This window comes from Canis lupus, chromosome 36 (assembly GCF_003254725.2).
Source record: "Canis lupus dingo isolate Sandy chromosome 36, ASM325472v2, whole genome shotgun sequence".
Classification (NCBI taxonomy): domain Eukaryota; kingdom Metazoa; phylum Chordata; class Mammalia; order Carnivora; family Canidae; genus Canis; species Canis lupus.
The window spans coordinates 4,123,881-4,144,376 of record NC_064278.1 but is presented as its reverse complement, the minus strand read 5'-3'; the positions used below and the strand labels follow the sequence as shown (position 1 = coordinate 4,144,376).

The 20,496-nt window shown below is 45.4% G+C and overlaps 1 protein-coding gene across 1 annotated transcript; it reads left to right on the top strand.

Moving 5' to 3' along the window:
* The first annotated feature begins 4,700 nt into the window (after nucleotides 1–4,700).
* Nucleotides 4,701–10,012, top strand: LOC112674624 (translation initiation factor IF-2-like). The gene is made up of 5 exons (XM_025470983.1): nucleotides 4,701–4,863; nucleotides 4,914–5,930; nucleotides 8,470–8,604; nucleotides 9,726–9,771; nucleotides 9,844–10,012. The coding sequence occupies exons 1-5, from the start codon at nucleotides 4,701–4,703 to the stop codon at nucleotides 10,010–10,012; spliced, it is 1,530 nt and encodes a 509-aa protein (XP_025326768.1).
* Nucleotides 10,013–20,496: the final 10,484 nt, after the last annotated feature.

The window sequence follows — 20,496 nt, the reverse complement described above, 5'->3', positions numbered from 1 at the left end:
GATCCCTGTATTTTGAAATAATAGTATCCTTTATAATCTTACATATATTATTTCATTTAAAAACCTCATCTTGAGAAGGGATCTAGAGATTTCCCCAGACTGCCAAAGGGGCTGATGGCCCTGTAAAGGTTAAGAACCCCTAGTCTATAGCCAGCTAGCAGCTGTCCTTTTTACACATAATTGGCCACAGTTATCATCAGTCTTCACTCGCTCTGCGGCCACGCATCCATGCATTCACTTCCAATTTCTGCTGCACTGAAGTGCTTTTCCCACTGTCATGAAATATTTCCCTGTATTCATGTTCTTTGAAAAGCTGGGGGGAAAAATTGAACCAAGAGGGCCTTGAAATTCTTACAGTAAGCTGCCCCACTTGTTTATGCTGCCTCAGTGGTCCCTGCCCAGCAGTGGTTATGTTCAACATCAGTGACCATCAGTGGAGTGTGGCCACTGACCAATCGGAATGGATGCCAATTATACGCAGACAGTTCAGGAGCGTGCCATCTGAACCTCAGCTCTGTGCCTGGAGTCTTTTTCGTCGCTGCCCCAGTGGGCTTCTCTAGCTCTCTGGACATTATTCCCTGCTGCATCCTCCCTTCTTCCTAGAACATCAGGGCATCGGGGGTGCCATCTAGCACATGCTCCGGAGGACACTTACAGTATCCTGGGGCACAGGGAAAACCAAACCCTTTTCTGTTTCTCCTTTTCAGCAAAAGAACAGAGATGCTACCTCAGCCCTGCTGTCTGGTCTTTGGACGTGAGTGTACATGGAGCTGGTCCTAAGAAAGCCCACACTTGTGTTGCACAGCGCAATTCACACAGCTCACTCCCAGGACTCCACTTCCTCATACCAACCTTTCTAAGGAGAGGAAAGGAATCAAGCCCATTCTGCAGAGGAGGACCAGTGAAGTTCAAGAAAAGTGTGATGTCAAGTCAGAAGGAGAGCACAGATTTCCTGAACTTTGCTCTAGCTGAACATCTGAGGGGGAAAACAAAACACCCACCCCTCCAGGAGAGTGGCCTTTTGGGAATTCCACAGCAAGTGTCTGGTAAGTGTTGTTTAATTGGATGCATTAATGTTTGTAGAGAGCGAGTCTAGACCTTTAGAGTTAATCTAGTCTCTTCTCAACAGCCACATTAGCCTTTAGGCTAATTACGGAAAGAAAGAAAAAAAGACAGAGACCTTGGATCTTACAATGGAGCTGGGCTTTTCTTGGGGCAGTAAAATACTGTATTTTATATTACTTTTTAAATCATTGATTTTTTTTTTTTTGGCATATAGTTCCACGAATTTTAACATTCGTGTAACCACCTTCAGGAGACAGATCCATCACACCTAAAAGCTCCTGAATACTGGCCCTTTGAAATGATTTTCAAAATAGTTATCCTGGTGTACACATAAATTGAAAGCCACCAAGATATTTGTAAAATGAAATACACATTTTGTTTGTAAGACAAAACTCGTGTGTGCTTTAGAGGATTTGATTTCCTTCCACTTTGGAGGATACAAAAATTATTGAGAAAGAATCCACACAGGTCCCTCAATAATTTTTAAAAGCAAAATGATGGCTTGACTTTGCAGGCTGTAACAGGAGACATCAGAGCAGTATGGGCAGTGGTGGGACCATGCGAGAGGAAAGTAGCCTCTCAGGAAGGTAGGCGTCCCGGCATTCCCCTTCCCCACCACCCAGTGGAGCCTCAACCTCCACTCCTCCATTCCCACCCTACTCCCAGACCCCTTCCCCAGCACCAGCTCCTGGCATCCCTCCAGCTTCCTCCGCTCTTCCCCACTCATGCCTCCCTCCCTATAAACCCCACCTGCTGGCCTCTTCTCTACTTCTTGCCACTCCTCTACTCTCTTCCTCCTCTGGCAAGTAAGCTAGGAATGGAGCAGTCTAGGGGCACCTGGGTGAATGTCTGCCTTTGGCTCAGGTCATGATCCCAGGGCCCTGGGGTTGAGTCCTGCATAGGGCTCCCCAGCGGGAGCCTGCTTCTCCCTCTGCCTGTGACTCTTCCTCTCTCTCTCTCTCTCTCTCTCTCTCTCTCTCTCTCTCTCTCTCTCGGTGTGTGTGTCTCTCATGAATAAATTCTTTTAAAAAAACCTTAAGAAAAAAAAAAGGAATGGAAGAGTATTGGCAACATGGAAAAGATTACCTTTTCCCTCCCACTAAGACTTTCCCCAGTACAGACCTACCGCTTACCTAACCTTACCTGAAATACAAGACATGTGTCCACACTGCCCACCTTCGCTCCAGGCCGCCAGGCTTAGCAGCACACGTTCCCCAAAGACACATGGGCGACAGCCATACCTGAGCCTTGCTGCGCCTCTCCTTGACTTCTTCCCTTCGAAGCTGGGGCTGGAAGTGGAGACAGAGAGAGAACAGAGGTGCCACCGAGCACTGATAAAAAGGCAGCGAATGCTCACACAGGGGAGTCCTATGGAGGAAAAAAGGCCCAGCGCCATCATGTTCCCTGCCCTCTATAAACACTCCAATAGACAGTGTTCATGAACTCCAAGTGGTCTTCACAAGACTCTGTAATAATTGCCTTCCTGCAAATATTTTTTGAAGTGGATGTTTGATGGAATTTACAGAAAGCAGAACTTGCAGTGACTAAAACCCGTGTCATTTGAATAATGTTCAATGTGGCACCACAGAAAAGAAACTACTTGCTAAGTGCTTTTTATTGGTTATGACACAGTCTAGTTATTGTATGTGATTCAGTGAAAAAAAGAAGAAATAAAGAGACGAATCCTCGCTTCCTCATTTTTGGTGAGCCATTGCCATAGCCACACGAGGCCGCACACACTGTTAGGCTCAAGACCCTTCTGTGTGTATGTATATAAATACCCACAGACATAATATATATATTTAATAGACAGCAAGTATCTTCAAAGACTGTAAGCTTAAGAAGAAAAACCAAAGAAAGTAGAAAATGAACGGTTTGTTCTTTACAGAGAACTGTACAGGAGTTTGATGTAATTAGGAGATTGCAACTCAGTGATGAAACTGGCAGTAAATAAAAAGCACTTGAGTATCTTAATTAGTTTTTGGACTTAAAATTACTTCTCCATATATGGGAATGAACTCATCCCACAGGCCTAAACCAGCTTTTGAAAGTCCAAAAACAACAGCTCAAAACCAGGTGTGGGGGGTATGAACTTTTGGTGATTTCAACACTCAGGTATACAAATATTTGACTTTCTGTGACTTTCTACAATAAGTGGTGTTAGCTTTTGAATCCTAATTTCAACCTGATGGCAGAAGTTTGAAGTTTGCCCATTTGAGGTACAGCTCTGTCCCTTCTGGAGTTAAAAATCAGTGTGTTCGGGGTAAACTGTTAATTCAAGATTCCTCCCTGTTCTCACTTCCTTCTGGAAGAGACAGAAGTACCACAAAGGCTCAGGTATTGTCTGGAGAGGTGAATTTAATCGCTTAAATATGTTGTTCTATTATTCACAAGGTACTTCTGGGTCACCTTTACAATAAAAGTGGAGAATATTTTTTAAATAAAGTTAGGGCACACTCCATAAAAGTTTTACAACTCACTTAAAATCATAGACGAGCTGTGTATTTCAAGATGAAGATTTAAACTCTGGTTATTTAGCAGGGTCTTGGGAGGCAGGAATTGCTGTGTCAACTAATGTTGTGCTCTATATTTCATTACTGCCTTTATGTTTTTTTAAATACCTCAAGAATAAAGTTTATTTAAAATGTCACACTTTGCCAGCAGCACATTATATCCATAGAATATACTGGTACCATGGCCATTACTCTTATTTATTACAGTAGATTAGTTATGGACCCTCTGCCATAATATCTTGGCTTATTAACATACTGCATACTAAAAAGTGTAATGAATGGCCCCGTAATGAGCAGTTACAAAGTCTAGTCACTCATTCTTCTTCGGCTCTCCTTTCCGTGCAGAGGGAAAAATTGAAGAGGATTGGACTTATGCCTGAACCATCACCCACCTGATTCAGCTTGTGAGGTGAGGAGGGAAGGGGTCCTTCTCAGCACATAATTAATTGAGAAATCCTTGGGCTCCCTCCAGGGTTACAGATGAGGCCTAGCAATCATCAAAGCTGCCTGAGCTAATTTCAAGTTCAAATTCCACAGGAAGAAGGGATGGGCTGGGGTCATCCAGACCTAGACCTACAGCATTTGTTTATTAAACTTAATTTTCAAAAATAAAATAGCAGAAACACACCAGTGGTATACAACTCACAGCACTATCTGGTTCACAAGAATTGTTTTGGTAGCATAGGTTGCCCATCAACCTTTGCACAAGGTAAGGTCTTTAAGAGAACACGTGATCCCTCCAAGGTGCTCAATGTATGCTGGAGACACTCAAAGATGGTCTTCGTGGAAAGGACTGATTAAAAATCTTTTCTCAACTAACATTAAAAAAAAAGTCATCTAAAAATTTTTTTCATTTTGTTTTAAATGACCATAACCAAGAGGAATTCAATGATGGCCAGAAGATTCCTTACAGGATAGGAAGGCAGGTGCTCTCATGATCCATCCTGTTGCCCGCCCAAGATTTCCGCCTCCTACAAACCAAGTTTCATTCTGAAACTCTGTATGGCCCCAGAGCCTAGGATCCTTTTGGAGTACAAGCATGGTTTTCCAAAGAAGTGGTGACCCAACAGCTCATTGGCAACCAAATTTCCCTCGGAAACTCAATGGTTTGGGCATTTGGGGATGGACTTGGTGCGATTGCTTCTGGACGGGGCTGCTTTTGTGGTTTGGAGAACAGAGGATGACTGGACCGTCAGGAGCAAATGCTACGAGGCGCACGTCTCTCGGCTTGGTGCCACACGGCAACAATGTAGTGACCACAGCCCTGGTGAAATAGAGCTGTGCGGTAAAGGGAACGTTTACTACCAGAGACACATTTCTTTTCTGCTATTAAAGGGGAAGAAAGCCCGGATTCACTGTCCTTTGACGAAGGGATGGAGTGCGGCGGGGGGGCGGGGGGGGGGACACTTAGGGAACCCCTGGCTTCCCAGAGCAAGCCCCGAGCAAGCCTGGACCCCCGCCGGCTCCAGGCAGCCCCAAGGCCCATTCCCCAGAGCGCACCAGGGCCCCAGGACGGGGGCGGGTGGGCCCAGCCTTCCCCTGCTGGGCCCCGCTTTCCCCTCTGGTCTGTCCGCCAGGCCCGGGAGACCGGCTGCCACCGCGGACCACCCCCCCAGCCCCGGGCCGGCTCCAGGCGAGGCGGGGTCCCCGGGGCCAGGCCCGGGTCAGCGCTGGGCTCAGGGCCGCAGCCCGGGCCCCTCGAGCTCGTGGGGGGGGGGGGGGGGCTGCAGCCAAGTGCGCTGCGCGCTTCCCTAAGTGGAAGGACCCGCCACACAGGGCAGCTCCGAACAGCAGGTGGGCGGCTCGTCCCGCGGCTCCTGCTCGGGGCCTGGGGGGGTGGGGGGGGCGCTCAGGCCGAGCGCACGGCGGCCCCACGACGCTCCCCGCAAGCCGCAGAGAACCGAGCCGCGGCCTGGGCTCCCTCGCGCCACGTGCTGCGGGCGGACCCCGAGTGTGCGCGTGCGCAGAGCCCTGCAGGCCCGCGGGGGCCGCCCGCTCCCCGTCGCCAGGCGCCCCCGCCCCGGGACCCTGCGCCCGCGCCCGTGTCCCGCAGCCCACGCGGGTCCCGAGGGGCCGCCAAGTCACGCGGCGCCAGCAGCCGCGGCGACGCTCGCTCTCGGTGCGCCCCAGGAGGGCAGGCGCGGAGCCGCCCCGACCCCGCAGCCCGCCCGGGCCCTCCCGCCCCGGCGCCCGCCGCTCCCTGCGGCTGCGGCTGCGGAGCCCGGGACGCGGCGCGGGGCCCCCGGAGCCCAGGCGTTGAGCCCGCCCGTGCGCCCAGGACCGCGGCTCGCGGCCGCGTGCGCACCTGCTCCGAGGTTTACCCCAAGGTGAAAGGAGCAAACGGGAAGCAATGCAAGCGTCCGACGGGGCGTTCCGACGGATCAGTGTCCGTCCATCTCAGAGGATGGCGTCACCGGCCCTTAGGGACGCCGCGGGGCCCAGGGCGTGACCCGGGGCTCGGGATCCAGGCCGCGTCGGGCTCCTGCGTGGGGCCTGCTCCTCCTCTGCCTGGGTCTCGGCCCCTCTCTCTGTGTCTCTCATGAATAAATAAATAAATAATATTTTCTTAAAAGTGGACCATTAAAAATTATTAATAATGTGAAAAATGTGAATTCTTGCTGGGTGAATAGATATTACTAAAGTACCTTTTTGAAAAAGATTTTATTTACTTATTTATTCGTAAGAGACACAGAGAGAGAGGCAGAGACATAGAGGGAGAGGCAGGCTCCACGCAGGGACCCGGATGAGGGACTCGATCCCGGGATCACACCCTGAGCCGAAGGCAGACGCTTAACCGCTGAGCCACCCGGGTGCCCCTGTGGTTACAGTATCTTTGGGGGCTCCTGGGTGGCTCAGGTCACGATCTCAGGATCCTGGGATCCAGCCCTGCAGGGGCTCCCTACTCAGCAGGGAGTCTGCTTCTCTCTCTCCCTCTCTCTCTCTCTCTCTCTCTCTCTCTCTCTCAAATAAATAAATAAAATCTTTTAAAAAAATAAAGTATCTTTATAATTACTCTTATTTAAAGTAAATGTATACATGAAATAAATATCCAATAAAATTATAATAGTTGCTATCTCTGAGTAATGAGTTTATTAAGAATTATATGTATTTTCTCGCATGTATCTTTAGCATTTTTCAAACCTGCTATAACAAAGGAAAAATGAAATACATTTTTAATAAAAATATTTATATACTTTAACAATCCCATTTTTAGGAAACTCTAAGGAAAATCAAACACATGGTTAAAGATCTCGAGGGAATTCATCACAATGTTATTAATAATAATAAAAATTGCTAATAACTAAAATTCCAAGAACAAGGTAATAGTTACACAGTCATGGAAAAAAAATACAATAAAATATTATAAAGACCCCCCAAAAAATGACCAAAACAAAATGTTACAGAAAAAGCGAAAGTAAACTTAAGTTATTTTAGCAACCAAACTTGTTTCAGTATTTAAATAAAACCAAAGCATTATCATGGGGGGGAAAGCTCCTTTTGATTGGGCACATCTTTAAATATCTTAAAAGGGAAAACAATTTGTTATGAAACTTCCTTCTGTCATTTTATTTTATTTTTTATTGTTTTTTTTTTATTATTATTCTATGTGGCAAGGAATGCTCAGAAAAGTGAAGGTGACCCCAACGTCAGAACTAAGGACAAAACATGCAAAGGATAAAGAAGGTATTCACTGAATCCAGTAGAGAAAAAAGCCAGGATTCTGGGTTTAAGCTCTGACGAAGAAAGCACATACATGACCAAAGCCAACAATGGGGAAAGGCTGCAAGGCTTAATAAGGAAGAAAATGTGTGGTTTCTACAGTTCCAGAAAATAGCCAACACGCCTGTCACCCTGCCCCAGTACCAATTAATGCCTACCCTGCAGTCTTCTACTCATGTAGTGAATCTGTCATTCATTGAGCAAATAGTTATTGGGTGACATGATAGAGACAGAACAGGGCAGGAGAGAATCTGCTGCAGGTAAGGGTGTTGAGCTACCTGCTCCCCTCCTTCTTTAGAGAAACTGCCCCTCCCCTCCCCCTCCAGTTCGGTGTTCCATCATTTCCCAGGACCCTACATCCTCTCCACAGTGATCGGCTGAGCTGTGGCCAATTACCCGAGCTTGGTAGATCAGTCGGTGTATCTCACTGGGCCATTGCAATTGGCCAAAGTGTGGTCCTATTCTTCCCCAGGTCAGGCTTCTTCCCTGGCTTTTTCCAAAACTCTCTGGGAAAAAAGAGCTTCCTCCCTCCATTATATTTAATTTTTTTAAGATTTTATTTCTTTATTCATGGGAGACCCAGAGAGAGAGGCAGAGACACACAGGCAGAGGGAGAAGCTGCCTCCCCGCAGGGAGCCTGCTGCCAGACTTGAACCCAGGACCCCGGGACCCCATGTGGCCTGAGCCAAAGGCACTTGCTTGACCACTGAGCCCCCAGGGGCCCCTCTTCCCTCCGTTTAGGGAGCTGTGAAGATCTGGGCCTGGAAGCTGCGATGAGCCACCTAAGAAGCAGAGTAGAAAATGGAGCAATAGGGATCCCTGGGTGGAGCAGCGGTTTAGTGCCTGCCTTTGGCCCAGGGCGCGATCCTGGAGACCCGGGATCGAATCCCACGTCGGGCTCCCAGTGCATGGAGCCTGCTTCTCCCTCTGCCTATGTCTCTGCCTCTCTCTCTCTCTCTCTCTCTCTGTGTGACTACCATAAATAAATAAAAAAATAAAAAATAAAAATAAAAAATAAAAAAAAAGAAAATGGAGCAATAAGCAGAGATATTCAGATACACAAGCTGGAGAAAGAGTCCTGCTGGCGTTCAAATCCCGGTTTCAGATCTCCCTAGTTGGCCGCTTCCTCTGTTCCTCTGGCTGTTTGGTTACATGAGCCATTCCCTTCCAGCTCTTCAGAAGCTAGATCTCGCTGTGCTTCCACCACCCAAACCCAAACCTGAGTCCTCCCCAAGGGCAGCGCCGGGCTTTGCAAGGCTCGGGTTAGGTGGCAGGGATACTGAGGCGGAGAAGCGAGCCCCCTGGGGTGAGGGAAGCTGGTAGGTACTAGGTCAAACAATTTGGCAAGATAAGGAGGCAGCTGATGGTGCCTCCCCCCAGGGACATCATCGCATTTCCTCTTGGCTCTCAGCACTACTGTCCCTTCACCCGACAGCAACTCAACCCCCATTCACTGAAGCTGACTATGTGCTCTCTCCGGTCTGTGGGCTTCTAACTGAATCGATGTGCGCTCCTTCCTCGTTCCTGCTTAATGTCATCCAGCCTAGGGGGCAAATTAAAAGAGTGGATCCCACTTACGCCCGTAACTGTGAAAATGCAACATGTATTTAATGGAAAGTTTGCAAATAACCACAAGATGGGGCTGTTACGCAATGAAAGTAAAATTTTATGGGGCCGGAGAGGGGAAGCAATAGTCTCCAACATCCAGAATGGAACATTTCAATCTTCCCTCACTAAAAGAGAAGAAAGAAAATGTTTTGTGAATGCACACACTTCTAAACTTTCTGTAAAATCAAAGCGCTGCTTGTAACAAATTTAGGAAGTGCTCCTTAAGACACAACCTACTGATTCCTTTTGTGGGAGAAAATACATGATCACTCCATCAGACGTCTTCCTTTCAGAGATTCTGTGGCCATCCAGGTGGCTCACTGCTCTTTTCACTGTCCATTCAGCTTCCTTCCCCAGACTCTTTCAGTGAAAACCATACTAGACAGGCAGCCCTGGTGGCTCAGTGGTTCAGCGCTGCCTTCAGCCCAGGGCCTGATCCTGGAGACCCGGGATCGAGTACCACGTCCTGCTCCCTGCATGGAGCCTGCTTCTCCCTTTGCCTGTGTCTCTGCCTCTCTCTCTCTCTCTCTGTCTCTCATTCATAAATAAATAAATAAATTAATTAATTAATTAATTAAAACTATCTTTAAAAATAAAATAAAATAAAGTAAATAAAAAAAGAAAACCATACTAGAAAATGGAAATGCATTGATCTGTTTTTTTGTTACAGACTTCCAGGCCCTTGTATTCAATTTCAGAAACAAATGAATGGCATTTGACACCCTCTAGCAACATGCTCTTGTGTCCCGGCCTCCTTCCACCTCCTTCCACCTCCGTCTTGGTGAAATCAGGTGACCTCACTACTTCCATTCCCTGCAGGTTTACAGTTTGACGATCTAGACAGCTCTTGGTTAATAAGGATTACGTAACGTTTCCACTCTCAGAAAAATCCAAGAGACAAAAGCAGGAGAGCCCCAGTGTGCCTTTGCCTTCTCAGAGAGGACACAGATTGGTGGGGCCAGGGGGCCAGGCGGGGCGCCCAGCTGGAGAGAGCCAGTCCACCCAGGACCTGGGAGATGCACGAAGCAGGGACAGAAGCCTTGGGAAGCCGCAGGGACCAGGCCACCCTCCTCCTCGCCAGCACCGTGCAGTCTGTGCTGCACTAACTCAAAACCGAGAACGTCCTGTTGAGAAATGGAAAACCTAAAAATAGGCCTGCAGCAAGTACTTTGACCTTGGCTTGAAAGTCAGCCCAGTGCTATGACAAGAAAGACCTTTTCCATGAAGATTATGTTCTTAAAAGCCATATTTCATCTGCACACAGCCTCTCAGTAAAACCACACTCAGAAAATGTGCATCTTGGCTATCCTTCAACTGTAAAATCATTATATTTGGCTCTGCTTATTCTGGACATTAGATGTCTATGTGAGGCTTTCTTTCCAAAATTCTTCATACAAAATGTTGGAGGTTATAAACTGGATTAATAGTGACATTTAAGCAAATCTGCTATTGCTGTATGTATCCAATGCTTAATGATTTTTGGAAAGAATTCAAGGACAAGGCAGGAAAAATGTTGCATTCAAGTAACACAGAATGTACACGTTTTAGAATTAACCACAATAAACTACTAACTTGCCTTGAAGAAATCTATCCAGGGTACCAAGAGAATATACTTATTTAAGTTTTAGTAATTAAATCCAAAATTAAAGGGTACTGTCTTATAATGTCTTGCATATGTTGGAATTAATAGTATCTGAAAAATTTCAATATCAAAAAACTTCAGGGGACCTTCATATGTATTCCATATATATTTCAAGGATAACTTAAACCATGATAAAAAAAAAAAAAACGAAGCTATTAAACAGGGGAAAAAAACACTTTTATATACTTGGGTAACTTTCTAAGGAACAGCTGCCACCAATTAAACAACACATACTTTTTAAAGACTCCTGGGGGGTTCAATGCTCCTTCAGCGGACTGAAAAATCTGGAAAAATGGACTTCATTAGCTATTACAAAATTATTGAAAGGATATTTGAAATGGCATTTAATACCTGCAAAGACAGGAACAATCAGTGGTTTAAAGTTTCACTGTAAAGATTGGTAAATAACACTGATTACAGGTCTTATTCAAACAGAAAATAATGAATATGTGATGAAAGGAGAATAATGATCCAAATTGCTCTTAATCTTGGAATTGTGCCTATTGATTGGCCTAGAAATAATGGTGCTAAGCGTATGGCAAGAAAGCCAAATGCTTGAGAAAGTCATTAACTTTGGAGGAACAGGGCACCCATTTCATCGTACAAGTACAGTATCTTCTTGAAAAAGCCCTCCAAACAACTGTGGAGTCAGGGAAAATTTTAGCGTTAACCCAAGTTAAATAATATTCTTCTCCACTCCTCTGTAACTTATAAAAGCTATTTAGATACTCCTTATAATTCACTAACATTTGCTGAACACCTACTGCATACCCGGCACACAACAGGGTCAAGCAAGCAATATAGTGCTCCAAGAGATCATGACTAATCTCCCACGGGCTTGTTTCTAATAAGCTGAAGAAGCAATGACCTCAAATCAGTCAATTTACACTTTTGACTGGCATGCCCGAAACGCTCCAGCAAATTTCACAAACAAACATATTTATAAGCAAGAAATCATGTTAAAGAGACACAGTGTTTTTTTTTAATTATAATTTCTCATTTCTAGGAAAAGCCTCAAAGAATTTTGAATTTGAAATGTCCTTATTTCCCATTAACTTTTTTTTGAGGACCTGTGTATCCAATTAAAGTTAAATTTACATTCTTTCTAATCCGTTTTTGAGACCTTAAATGGATTCTTAGATCCTAATCTTGACAATTGATTTTGATTTAAATGGTGACACGTAGGCATCTGATTAATGAAAATAGAGTGTGTGAGAAAGTGATGCTCTTCCTAGCCAAGGTGTTGTCCAAGGCCCTCTAGTCGTGCTAAGGCTTGCCAGGTGGGGGCGGCAGAGAGCACTTTGCAAAGACACTGGTGAGCCGAGGACCTCAAGAGCGGGTGGTTGCCAGGGAACCCTCAGGACACCCGGGCACTGGGCAAGATCAATCTGTTGCGAGGAAGCCAGCTGAATAGCGAGGCTGGTAACAGGAAGCACGAGCCAGGAGAAACAAGGAAAGGGAGCAATAAAGGGCTGAATGCAAAGAGGAAAGAGCTCAGGCTTTGAAGTCACAAAAACCTGACTTCTGACACTCTACCAACAGTGTCACCTCAGGCAAGGGACTTAATCTCTCAGACTTGGTGCTTTTTGTGTATAAAGTGAGCATAATGATATTATATTACCACCTTGCAGAATTCTTACAAGGTCGTAAGATGATGCATGTAAAGTGTTTGGCACATTGCCTAACGGTATACAGAAAGGGCTTAACAAATGTTGCGAGCCATTATAATTTACTGCTGCTGCTGCCAGAGAGGCTGGCAAAGTGGAATTGAGTGCCAGCCTCAGAGAAGGAAATGAATGGGTGCCTCAGAGAAGTCCAAGTCTGGGGGATGAGGGAAGCAAGGCAAAGGGAGCCAGGAGGGTGAGGACTTTCCTGACGACTCTTTGAGTTGAGCTGATAGCTTTTTTGGTTCCAAAAGTCTTGTACACTTAAATCTTCCCACTAGGGATGTCCACCTATCCCCACCGTGTCTTAAAGATACCTTGGAATCCAGTCATTTGTAGTAGCTGCTCTGGAAGGAAAACCTAGTGTCATATCTGATCAAGACCCAGTTATCTTACAAGCGCATATATTAAATAAAAATGGAAATGGCGGGCTCCCGGGTGGCTCAGTCAGTTGGGCATCCAACTCTTGGTTTCTGCTCAGGTCATGATCTCTGGATTGTGAGACTGACTCTGCATCAGCTCTGCACTCAGTACAGAATCTGTTTGTCCCTCTCCCTCTGCTCCTCCCTCTTCTCTCTCTCTCTCTCTCAAAATAAATAAATAAATAAAATCTTTTAAAAAGAAAAAAAGAATGGAAATGGCACACGTGGTAGGGCATCCACTGGAAATTAGTTTTTAGCTTGTTTGCCAAGTTACCATCATTTTTTACAATTGGAAGTTACCATCATTTTTTATTTATGCGAATGGCCCCCTTATTTCCAAAACTGTGAAGCAAGCACCTCTCTCTCTTGTTTTTGGAGAAGATGGTGAGGTTCCAGACATCTAAGTACAGATGCTACAGTCTGCAAGATGTGAAGTGTTGTGCTTCCTATGGGAATTACAGACATTTTTAACTAGATTTTTTTCTTAAAGAATTCAGTAGTTCTTTTTCTGGCCATAGAATTTTATAAACTGGACTCTCCCCCCATTTATTGTACTTATTGAAGGACCCGGTCTATGTGAAATGTACTTTGGGGTGTCTTGCTGATTGCCTTGACTGGACAGTGAAGCTGAGAACGTTGTCCGTGTGGTGGATGGTTTTTCCCAACCTTAATTACCCTGAGTTGGAAGATAGAACTGCATTGGACTAGAAGAGAGAGAAAGTGCTTAGCTCTGTGGGCATTACCGGGTTAGGCATGGGACAGAAGCTTGCAGAGGCCTGGACACTTTGCACTGGAGGCTTTGGGCTGGTCCTGGCCATGCAGAGGCCTCTGGGGACTAGGCTGGGACCCAGAGGTTTGTTTCAGGCCAGCTGTGAACCTCAGTGTACTCGTGGTCCCTGCAGTGTCAAGCACTCAATTTGGGATTCCTTTGGCACTTGGGAGGGTTTTATTAGATGCCATAGGTTTTCCCCATATTTAATAAATAGCACAGCCATATAAATTTACTCAAATGTTTTGGGGCACCTGTGTGGCTCAGTAGGTTAAGCATCTCACTCTTCATTTTGGCTCAGGTCACAATCTCAGGGTTATGAAATGAAGCCCAGAGGCAATGGACACCTGCTCAGTAGGGAGTCTGCTTGAGATTCTCTCTCTCCCTCTGACCATCCCTCCTTGCACATGCACTCTCTCTCTCTCAAATAAAAAATAAATTTACCCAAAAAAAACTTTTTAAGATTTTATTTATTCATGAGAGACACATAGAGAGAGGCAGAGACACAGGCAGAGGGAGAAGCAGGCTCCATACAGGGAGCCCACTGTGGGACTCGATCCTGGGACCCTGGGATTACACCCTGAGCCAAAGGCAGACACTCAACCGCTGAGCCACCCAGGTGTCCCAGCCCAAATGTTTAAACTACAAATTCCCCTATTCCTTCCCACTGCTACATAAAATCCATCAGCAAGTACTATCTATCCTGGCTTCAAACAGACCAAATGCCAAGCCCATGCTCCTTCCTAGTCCTTGCTCCCACTCCAATTCAACTTCCACATTTTCCACCTGGCTTACAGCAGCCCCAGTCTTCCTGCTTCTTCTCCTGGCTCTTCTACTCCTTTCTTTAGAGAGCAACCTGGGAATTCTTAAAATGTAAGTGAAGTCAAGTCATTCTCTTCCTAAAACCTTTCCATTTCTTCAATGTTCTTGGGATGTAGACCTAAGTATTCAGCATATTTTACAAGGCCAAATCTAAACTTGATGCTTTGAAGATTTTAGTGTAAGTCCTGGCTTCCAAGAAGAGATGCCTAAAAATCCTAATGATAGGACAGTGCCAAAATGTCCATTCAAAGTGTGGACTCCTGGGTAAGTGACAAGAAACCATGACCAATTTCTTGGGATCCCTTCTGGAAGGTGACCCAATAGAATTATGGACTTCCTATCCCTACGAGGGAGAAGTGTGAAAAGACAGTAAAGGAAATGTGACTAATTATGTAGGAACAGGTTGGTAAGTTCTGGGGATCTATCAGTGACACACCAAACCCAGGGAAGGAAACAGCTTCTCTATAAGTCAAAGCAACACTCCTTATCTTAGTCGCAAAAGCAAGAACCCAAAATTGTATAACTTACATATAATAATTGCTTCTGTTTATCAAGTACCAGCTAAGGGCTGGCTTTATGCCAGGCATTTAACATATTTGATTACAACCATCTTATAAGATAAATATTATTATCTTTATTTTTGATATATGGAAACAGAAGCTCCAAAGGTTACTAAAAGTCAAATGATTAGTAAGGCATAAACTTTTAAAAATTACCAAATTACCTTTCTTCATGAAGGAAAGGGGCTGATCTAATGTTTAATTTATCACTAACTGATGTATCATATAAGACTGGGTGTTTGCTCATTATCTTTCTCCCCATCGCTAGAATAAGAGAGCCCTGTGGGGGTGGGGAGTCTGTGTGATTCACTGCTGCCCCCCTAACGCAGCAAAGGTACCTGGTCAGAGCAATTTTCAAGTAGGGACTTGTCCATACATTGAAAAAAAATGAATAAAGAAGTGAATTTTGACAGCTGGTTTAATCACCCAATGCTTTTGATTGAGAGCTGTGCAAAAGTAGGAAAAATTAGTGTAAATATCCATGTGTTTGTGGATTTGGTGTTGGATATGTTTTTCTTATTCTTTCTACTAAAGAACTGCTATTAAAATACAACTACGCCTTGTTCAACCAGAGGTTTCCATTAGCAACAAGAATTAATTAAATTATGAGTCATCGGCAGATGACATACTAAGGCAGATTATCCCCCCACAATTATTGGTTTTTTTTGTTGTTGTTGTTTTCTAATTATAAAAGTAATATAGTAAAGAACACAAGCTAGGTTTATGAATTTTAAAAAACAGGTATGTTCTGTTATGAAAAGATTTCCAAGATGTATTTTTAGTGAAAACAAAAATGAGATGCAGAATAGTGTTCATGACATGCTTTTATCCCAGGAATTATAATAATAGTTACTGAGAGCTCACTATGTGCCAGGTACTATCTTATACCCACTCCATGAATTATATCACTTAATTCTTTTAACAGTCAAATGCTGTTAGCATCTTATCTCTATTTTAATTTTTTTTTTTTTTTTTTTTTTTTTTTTTTTTTTTTATGATAGTCACAGAGAGAGAGAGAGAGGCGCAGAGACACAGGCAGAGGGAGAAGCAGGCTCCATGCACCGGGAGCCCGACGTGGGATTCGATCCCGGGCCTCCAGGATCGCGCCCTGGGCCAAAGGCAGGCGCCAAACCGCTGCGCCACCCAGGGATCCCCTTATCTCTATTTTAAATAGTACTACCATCCAATAGTAACAGCTTTCTAGCTTTTATTTTGAAACAACCTCAAATTAGAGGAAGTTACAACATGAAAAGCACACAAAAACATATATGCATATTTTATGTCTACATTTACTTCTGTATCTCCATACATTGAGATCATACGAACCATGAGATCTATGAACGCCTATAATTTCTATAATTAGAGTTTTATTTTTCTCTCTTTTTTAAAAGTTTATTTATTTATTCTTAGTAATCTCTACGCCCAACATGGGCTCGAACTCAGCACCCTGAGATCGAGTCGCTTGCTCTTCTGACTGGGTCAGCCAGGCACCCCTATTTTTATGTGTATTTCTCTTCTCCAATAAGGAGAAGGCTGACTCCAATTGTCCTCAATATATTCTGTATTGGGTCCACTCCCCCTTCGAATGACCAGTCTCCTTCCTGTTGCCTTCACAGGCCCCACCCCCGGCAGGGTGTCCTTCTGATTTTTCTTTTTCTTCTTTCTTTCTTCTTTCTTTCTTTCTTTCTTTCTTTCTTTCTTCTTTCTTTCTTTCTTTCTTTCTTTCTTTCTTCTTTCTCCTTCCTTCCTTCCTTCCTTCCTTCCTTCCTTCCTTCCTTCCTTCCTTCCTTCTCTTCTTTCACCTTTCATGTTTCATTGTCATGCAAATGAGTGGCTGAATGGCCATCCGCCCTTCTAGTCTTTTCAAGGATTGATGACCAGAGATGCTAACGTGTCAGGACTGTCCACCAGTCTCCAAGCCACTCCCGCACCCCCTCCCACCCCATCCTGGGACAGCCTCGCCCCGCTCAGGCTCTGACACCTGTGCCAGAACAGAGCACAGACACTCTCCTTCCTCCGTGCCAGGTTCTCCTCGCTCTACCCACCGCCACCGCCGCCCCAACTCATGCCAGCGTGGCAGCGACAGCTCCCTTGTCCATTGATGGAAAGACCCTGAGAAAGTGGCGTCCTTGTTTCCCGGGTGGCTCAGTGGTTGGGCATCTGCCTTGGGCTCAGAGCACGATCCCTGGGGCCCTGGGATCGAGTCCCACCTCAGGTGCCGCATAGGGAGCCTGCTTCTCTCTGTCTCTGCCTCTGCCTCTCTCTGTGTCACTCATGAATAGATGGATGGATGGATAGATAGATAGATAGATAGATGTAAGTGGTGTTGGGGATCCTTGGGTGGCGCAGCGGTTTGGCGCCTGCCTTTGGCCCAGGGCGCGATCCTGGAGACCTGGGATCGAATCCCACGTCGGGCTCCTGGCATGGAGCCTGCTTCTCCCTCTGCCTATGTCTCTGCCTCTCTCTCTCTCTCTGTGACTATCATAAGTAAGTAAGTAAATAAATAAATAAATAAATAAATAAATAAATAAATAAAAGTAAGTGGTGTCTGGGGATCTAATGTTTTGAAATTGGATTAAGTCTGACACGTTAGCATCTCTGGTCATCAATTCTTGAAAAGACTAGAAGCATGGATGGCCGTTCAGCCACTCATTTGCATGAAAATGAAACATCAAAGGTGAAAGAAGAAAAAGAAGGAAAGAAAGAAAGAAAAAGAGAGGAAAGAAAGAAAGACAAAGAAAAAAAAAGAAAGAAGAAAGAGAAAGAAAGAAAGAAAGAAAGAAAGAAAGAAAGAAAGAAAGAAAGAAAGAAAGAAGAAAGAAAGAAAAATAATTGCACCAGGGAGGAAAATATTTCATGAGCTGAATCTCAAGCAGCAGAGTCACCACTGATGTCACAACAGCGTTACCAGCTAATAATGGGCTGCTCCTTAACTGTCGGGAAATGCAAACAGCACAACATTAACATGGTTCTATTTTTTCCATCCTCACAATAGCAACACAGCGACAGAGTGCTGATCTCCGGCAGACAAAGGCTGTGAAAATAAACATGCACTTAAGCCCGGGGGCGCTTGGGCTGTGAGTTTTCTTTTGGGATATTAGCTAATAAATCCGGAACACGCGGGCCTGGACGGCTGTGCCCGGGGCTCCCCGCGAGGGCTTCCGAGGGCCCAAGGCCAGGCCCGGCTCGCCCCACCCCCCCGCGGCCCTCCCCGCCCCCTCGTCCCCCACCCCGCGCCCCCCCGCGCCCCCCCCCGCCCCGCGGGCCCCGCCGTCGAGCTGCAGCCCCGCCTGGTACAAGCCCCTCGCGGCCCGTCCAGGGCCCTCTCCTCGCGGCCCCGCGGCACTGAGATCCGGGGTTTCCCGCCACCTGTTCGCCCTCGGCCGCCTCCCTCTCTCCTACGGTCACTGTCCCCCCTTCGTATTCCCCTGCCCCAGCCCCAGGGGGCCTCCTCTCCAAAGACACTGAAGATGAGGTGAGTGAGGGTCCGCGGGAGACGCGGAGCGGACCTTCCAAGCCCGAGTGAATCCACACGCGGTCACAGCGCCCTCCTTGACGCAGGGTCTCTCCTGGCAGCCACTGAAACTGCCCCTTCCAAGAACTGGCTGGATGTCGCTCCCCGCTGAAGAACTGAGCCTCCTGGCAGGAGATTCCTTGAATGGCATTTTGCTTCCTTGAATGCCAGGCGGTGGCTTCCATCCATTTCCCCGTTCCTGGTTATGGAAGTGCGGGGTTCCCTCGCTCAGGACCCGAGAGATCCTGGATGTGCAAAGGTTTTGTGAATACCACCAGGAATAGTTCTGAGGATAGGACAGAACTCTGAATCCAAACGGCCCGGGAGATCATCCAACAGGATGCACAAACCTAGGGAGAAATAGCCAAACTGGGTCCAAGATCTAGGATATGGGGCAGGTTCCAGTCTACCCTCGAGCCCTTGCCGCCCCTGTCTGTGACACACGCAGGAGGCTGGCCTCTTGGACCGTAACAGCAGGCCCCAGTCCTATGGCTGCCTGTTGGACTCACCTCACGGGGAGCACTGGGGACCAGGGAGAGGTGGAGGTCGGGTTGTTTATTCACCAGCTCCCTGTCTGTGGGGTCACCACAGGCTGGCTAAATATCCCAGTCCTGACAGGTGCTCACTCTGTCTCTGGTTCTAATTGCCATTCTGTCCTTTGTCCCTTCCAGTTGGGAGCATAAGAGTACCCTTCGGCTAGCCCAGATTCCTGAATTACCCTCCTGATTTCCCTATAACCTGCCAACACCTTTGTTAATAATCTCTTTATTAAACTCTCTTCAAATTACCCAATTCCAGTGGACTGTCTGCTTCCTGCCACTAATTTGACACTTACACAAGATCTCTGCATAAGCAAGGCAGAAACAAGTGTATTTGAGAAATTACAATGGATCAGGAACCCAGTTACCTGGAAACCGGGGTCCACAGGCAGGAATTTAAGTCACTCTTGACCCAGAGAGACAAAGGAGAAACTTCTTCACTGAAAATTAGGGATGCAGAGAAGCAAATAAATTCACTGACATCTGGAGATACCAAGCTCAGGTTAGTCATAGTAACATAAGATGTACTGTGCCTTTGTTACAGGCCAGATACTGCGCTAAACTCTTAAGACATTATCACATTTTAGATCATTTTGCAGATGAATAAACTAGAGCTAGGGATCACTGCTGTTTTGTCTACCCAATATCCATCCCTCGATATCTTCTTAACAAAAGTTCCTGAAAGGACTTCATTTTACATGTTTCAGGGCTAACTCTGCCTTTGCCAGTTAGAACAACCCACTTCCCATGCACATGTACCCAACAGGCCATTAAGTCTTCCTTGAGATTTGGTAATTTGATATATGACTTAGGGAAAGAATTAGCAGGATGATTATGTAAGCTGCTACTGACTGGGGCCGTCTTTCCATCTGCTTGGAAAAGCTTTCTCTGGTAAGAAATCATATGATATTGTACAAAGAGAGACAGAGACAAGAGATAGCTGGAGAAAGAGCAAAAGTGAGCAGAAGATAAAAGACCTCATTTGCTCCTGCATCCGCTGTCCTCAAGTGGGTTTTATCCCTAGATTTTTCTTAATGAGTCAATAAATGCTTTTTTATCTTAATCTGAATTATTATAATCCTTTTTGCTTAATCTAAGTTGAATTTCTTATTTATCATTAAAAGTATCCCACAAATGTAATATTTATATAAAAATATAATGATATCCTATAAATACAATTTCTAAGTAAGAACTCCTTCAGCTCAACAGTGATCAACACATGCATGTGAGGAAACCATCCAAGGTTGGGGAAAGACTCAGATGAAGCAGGTGAAACAATCTTAAGAACTCACATATATCCAGAAATAGTTGGTGACCTCATAAACCTGAATGAAAAAAAGTCTTATAATACATGAGACACCAGGTAGAGTACTCAGAAATATCAGTACTCAGAATATCCCTATCAAAATACCAAAACCTTTTTCACAGAACTAGAAAAAACAATCCTAAGATTTGTATGGAATCACAAAAGACCTTGAATATTCAAAACGATCTTGAAAAAGGAAAACAAAACTGAAAATATCACAAATCCAGACTTTAAGCTATATTACAAAGCTGTAATAATCAAAACAGTATAGCACTGGCACAAAAATAGACACATAGATCAATAGAACAGAATAGAAAGCCCAAAATTATATTGCCAATTAATCTTCAATAAA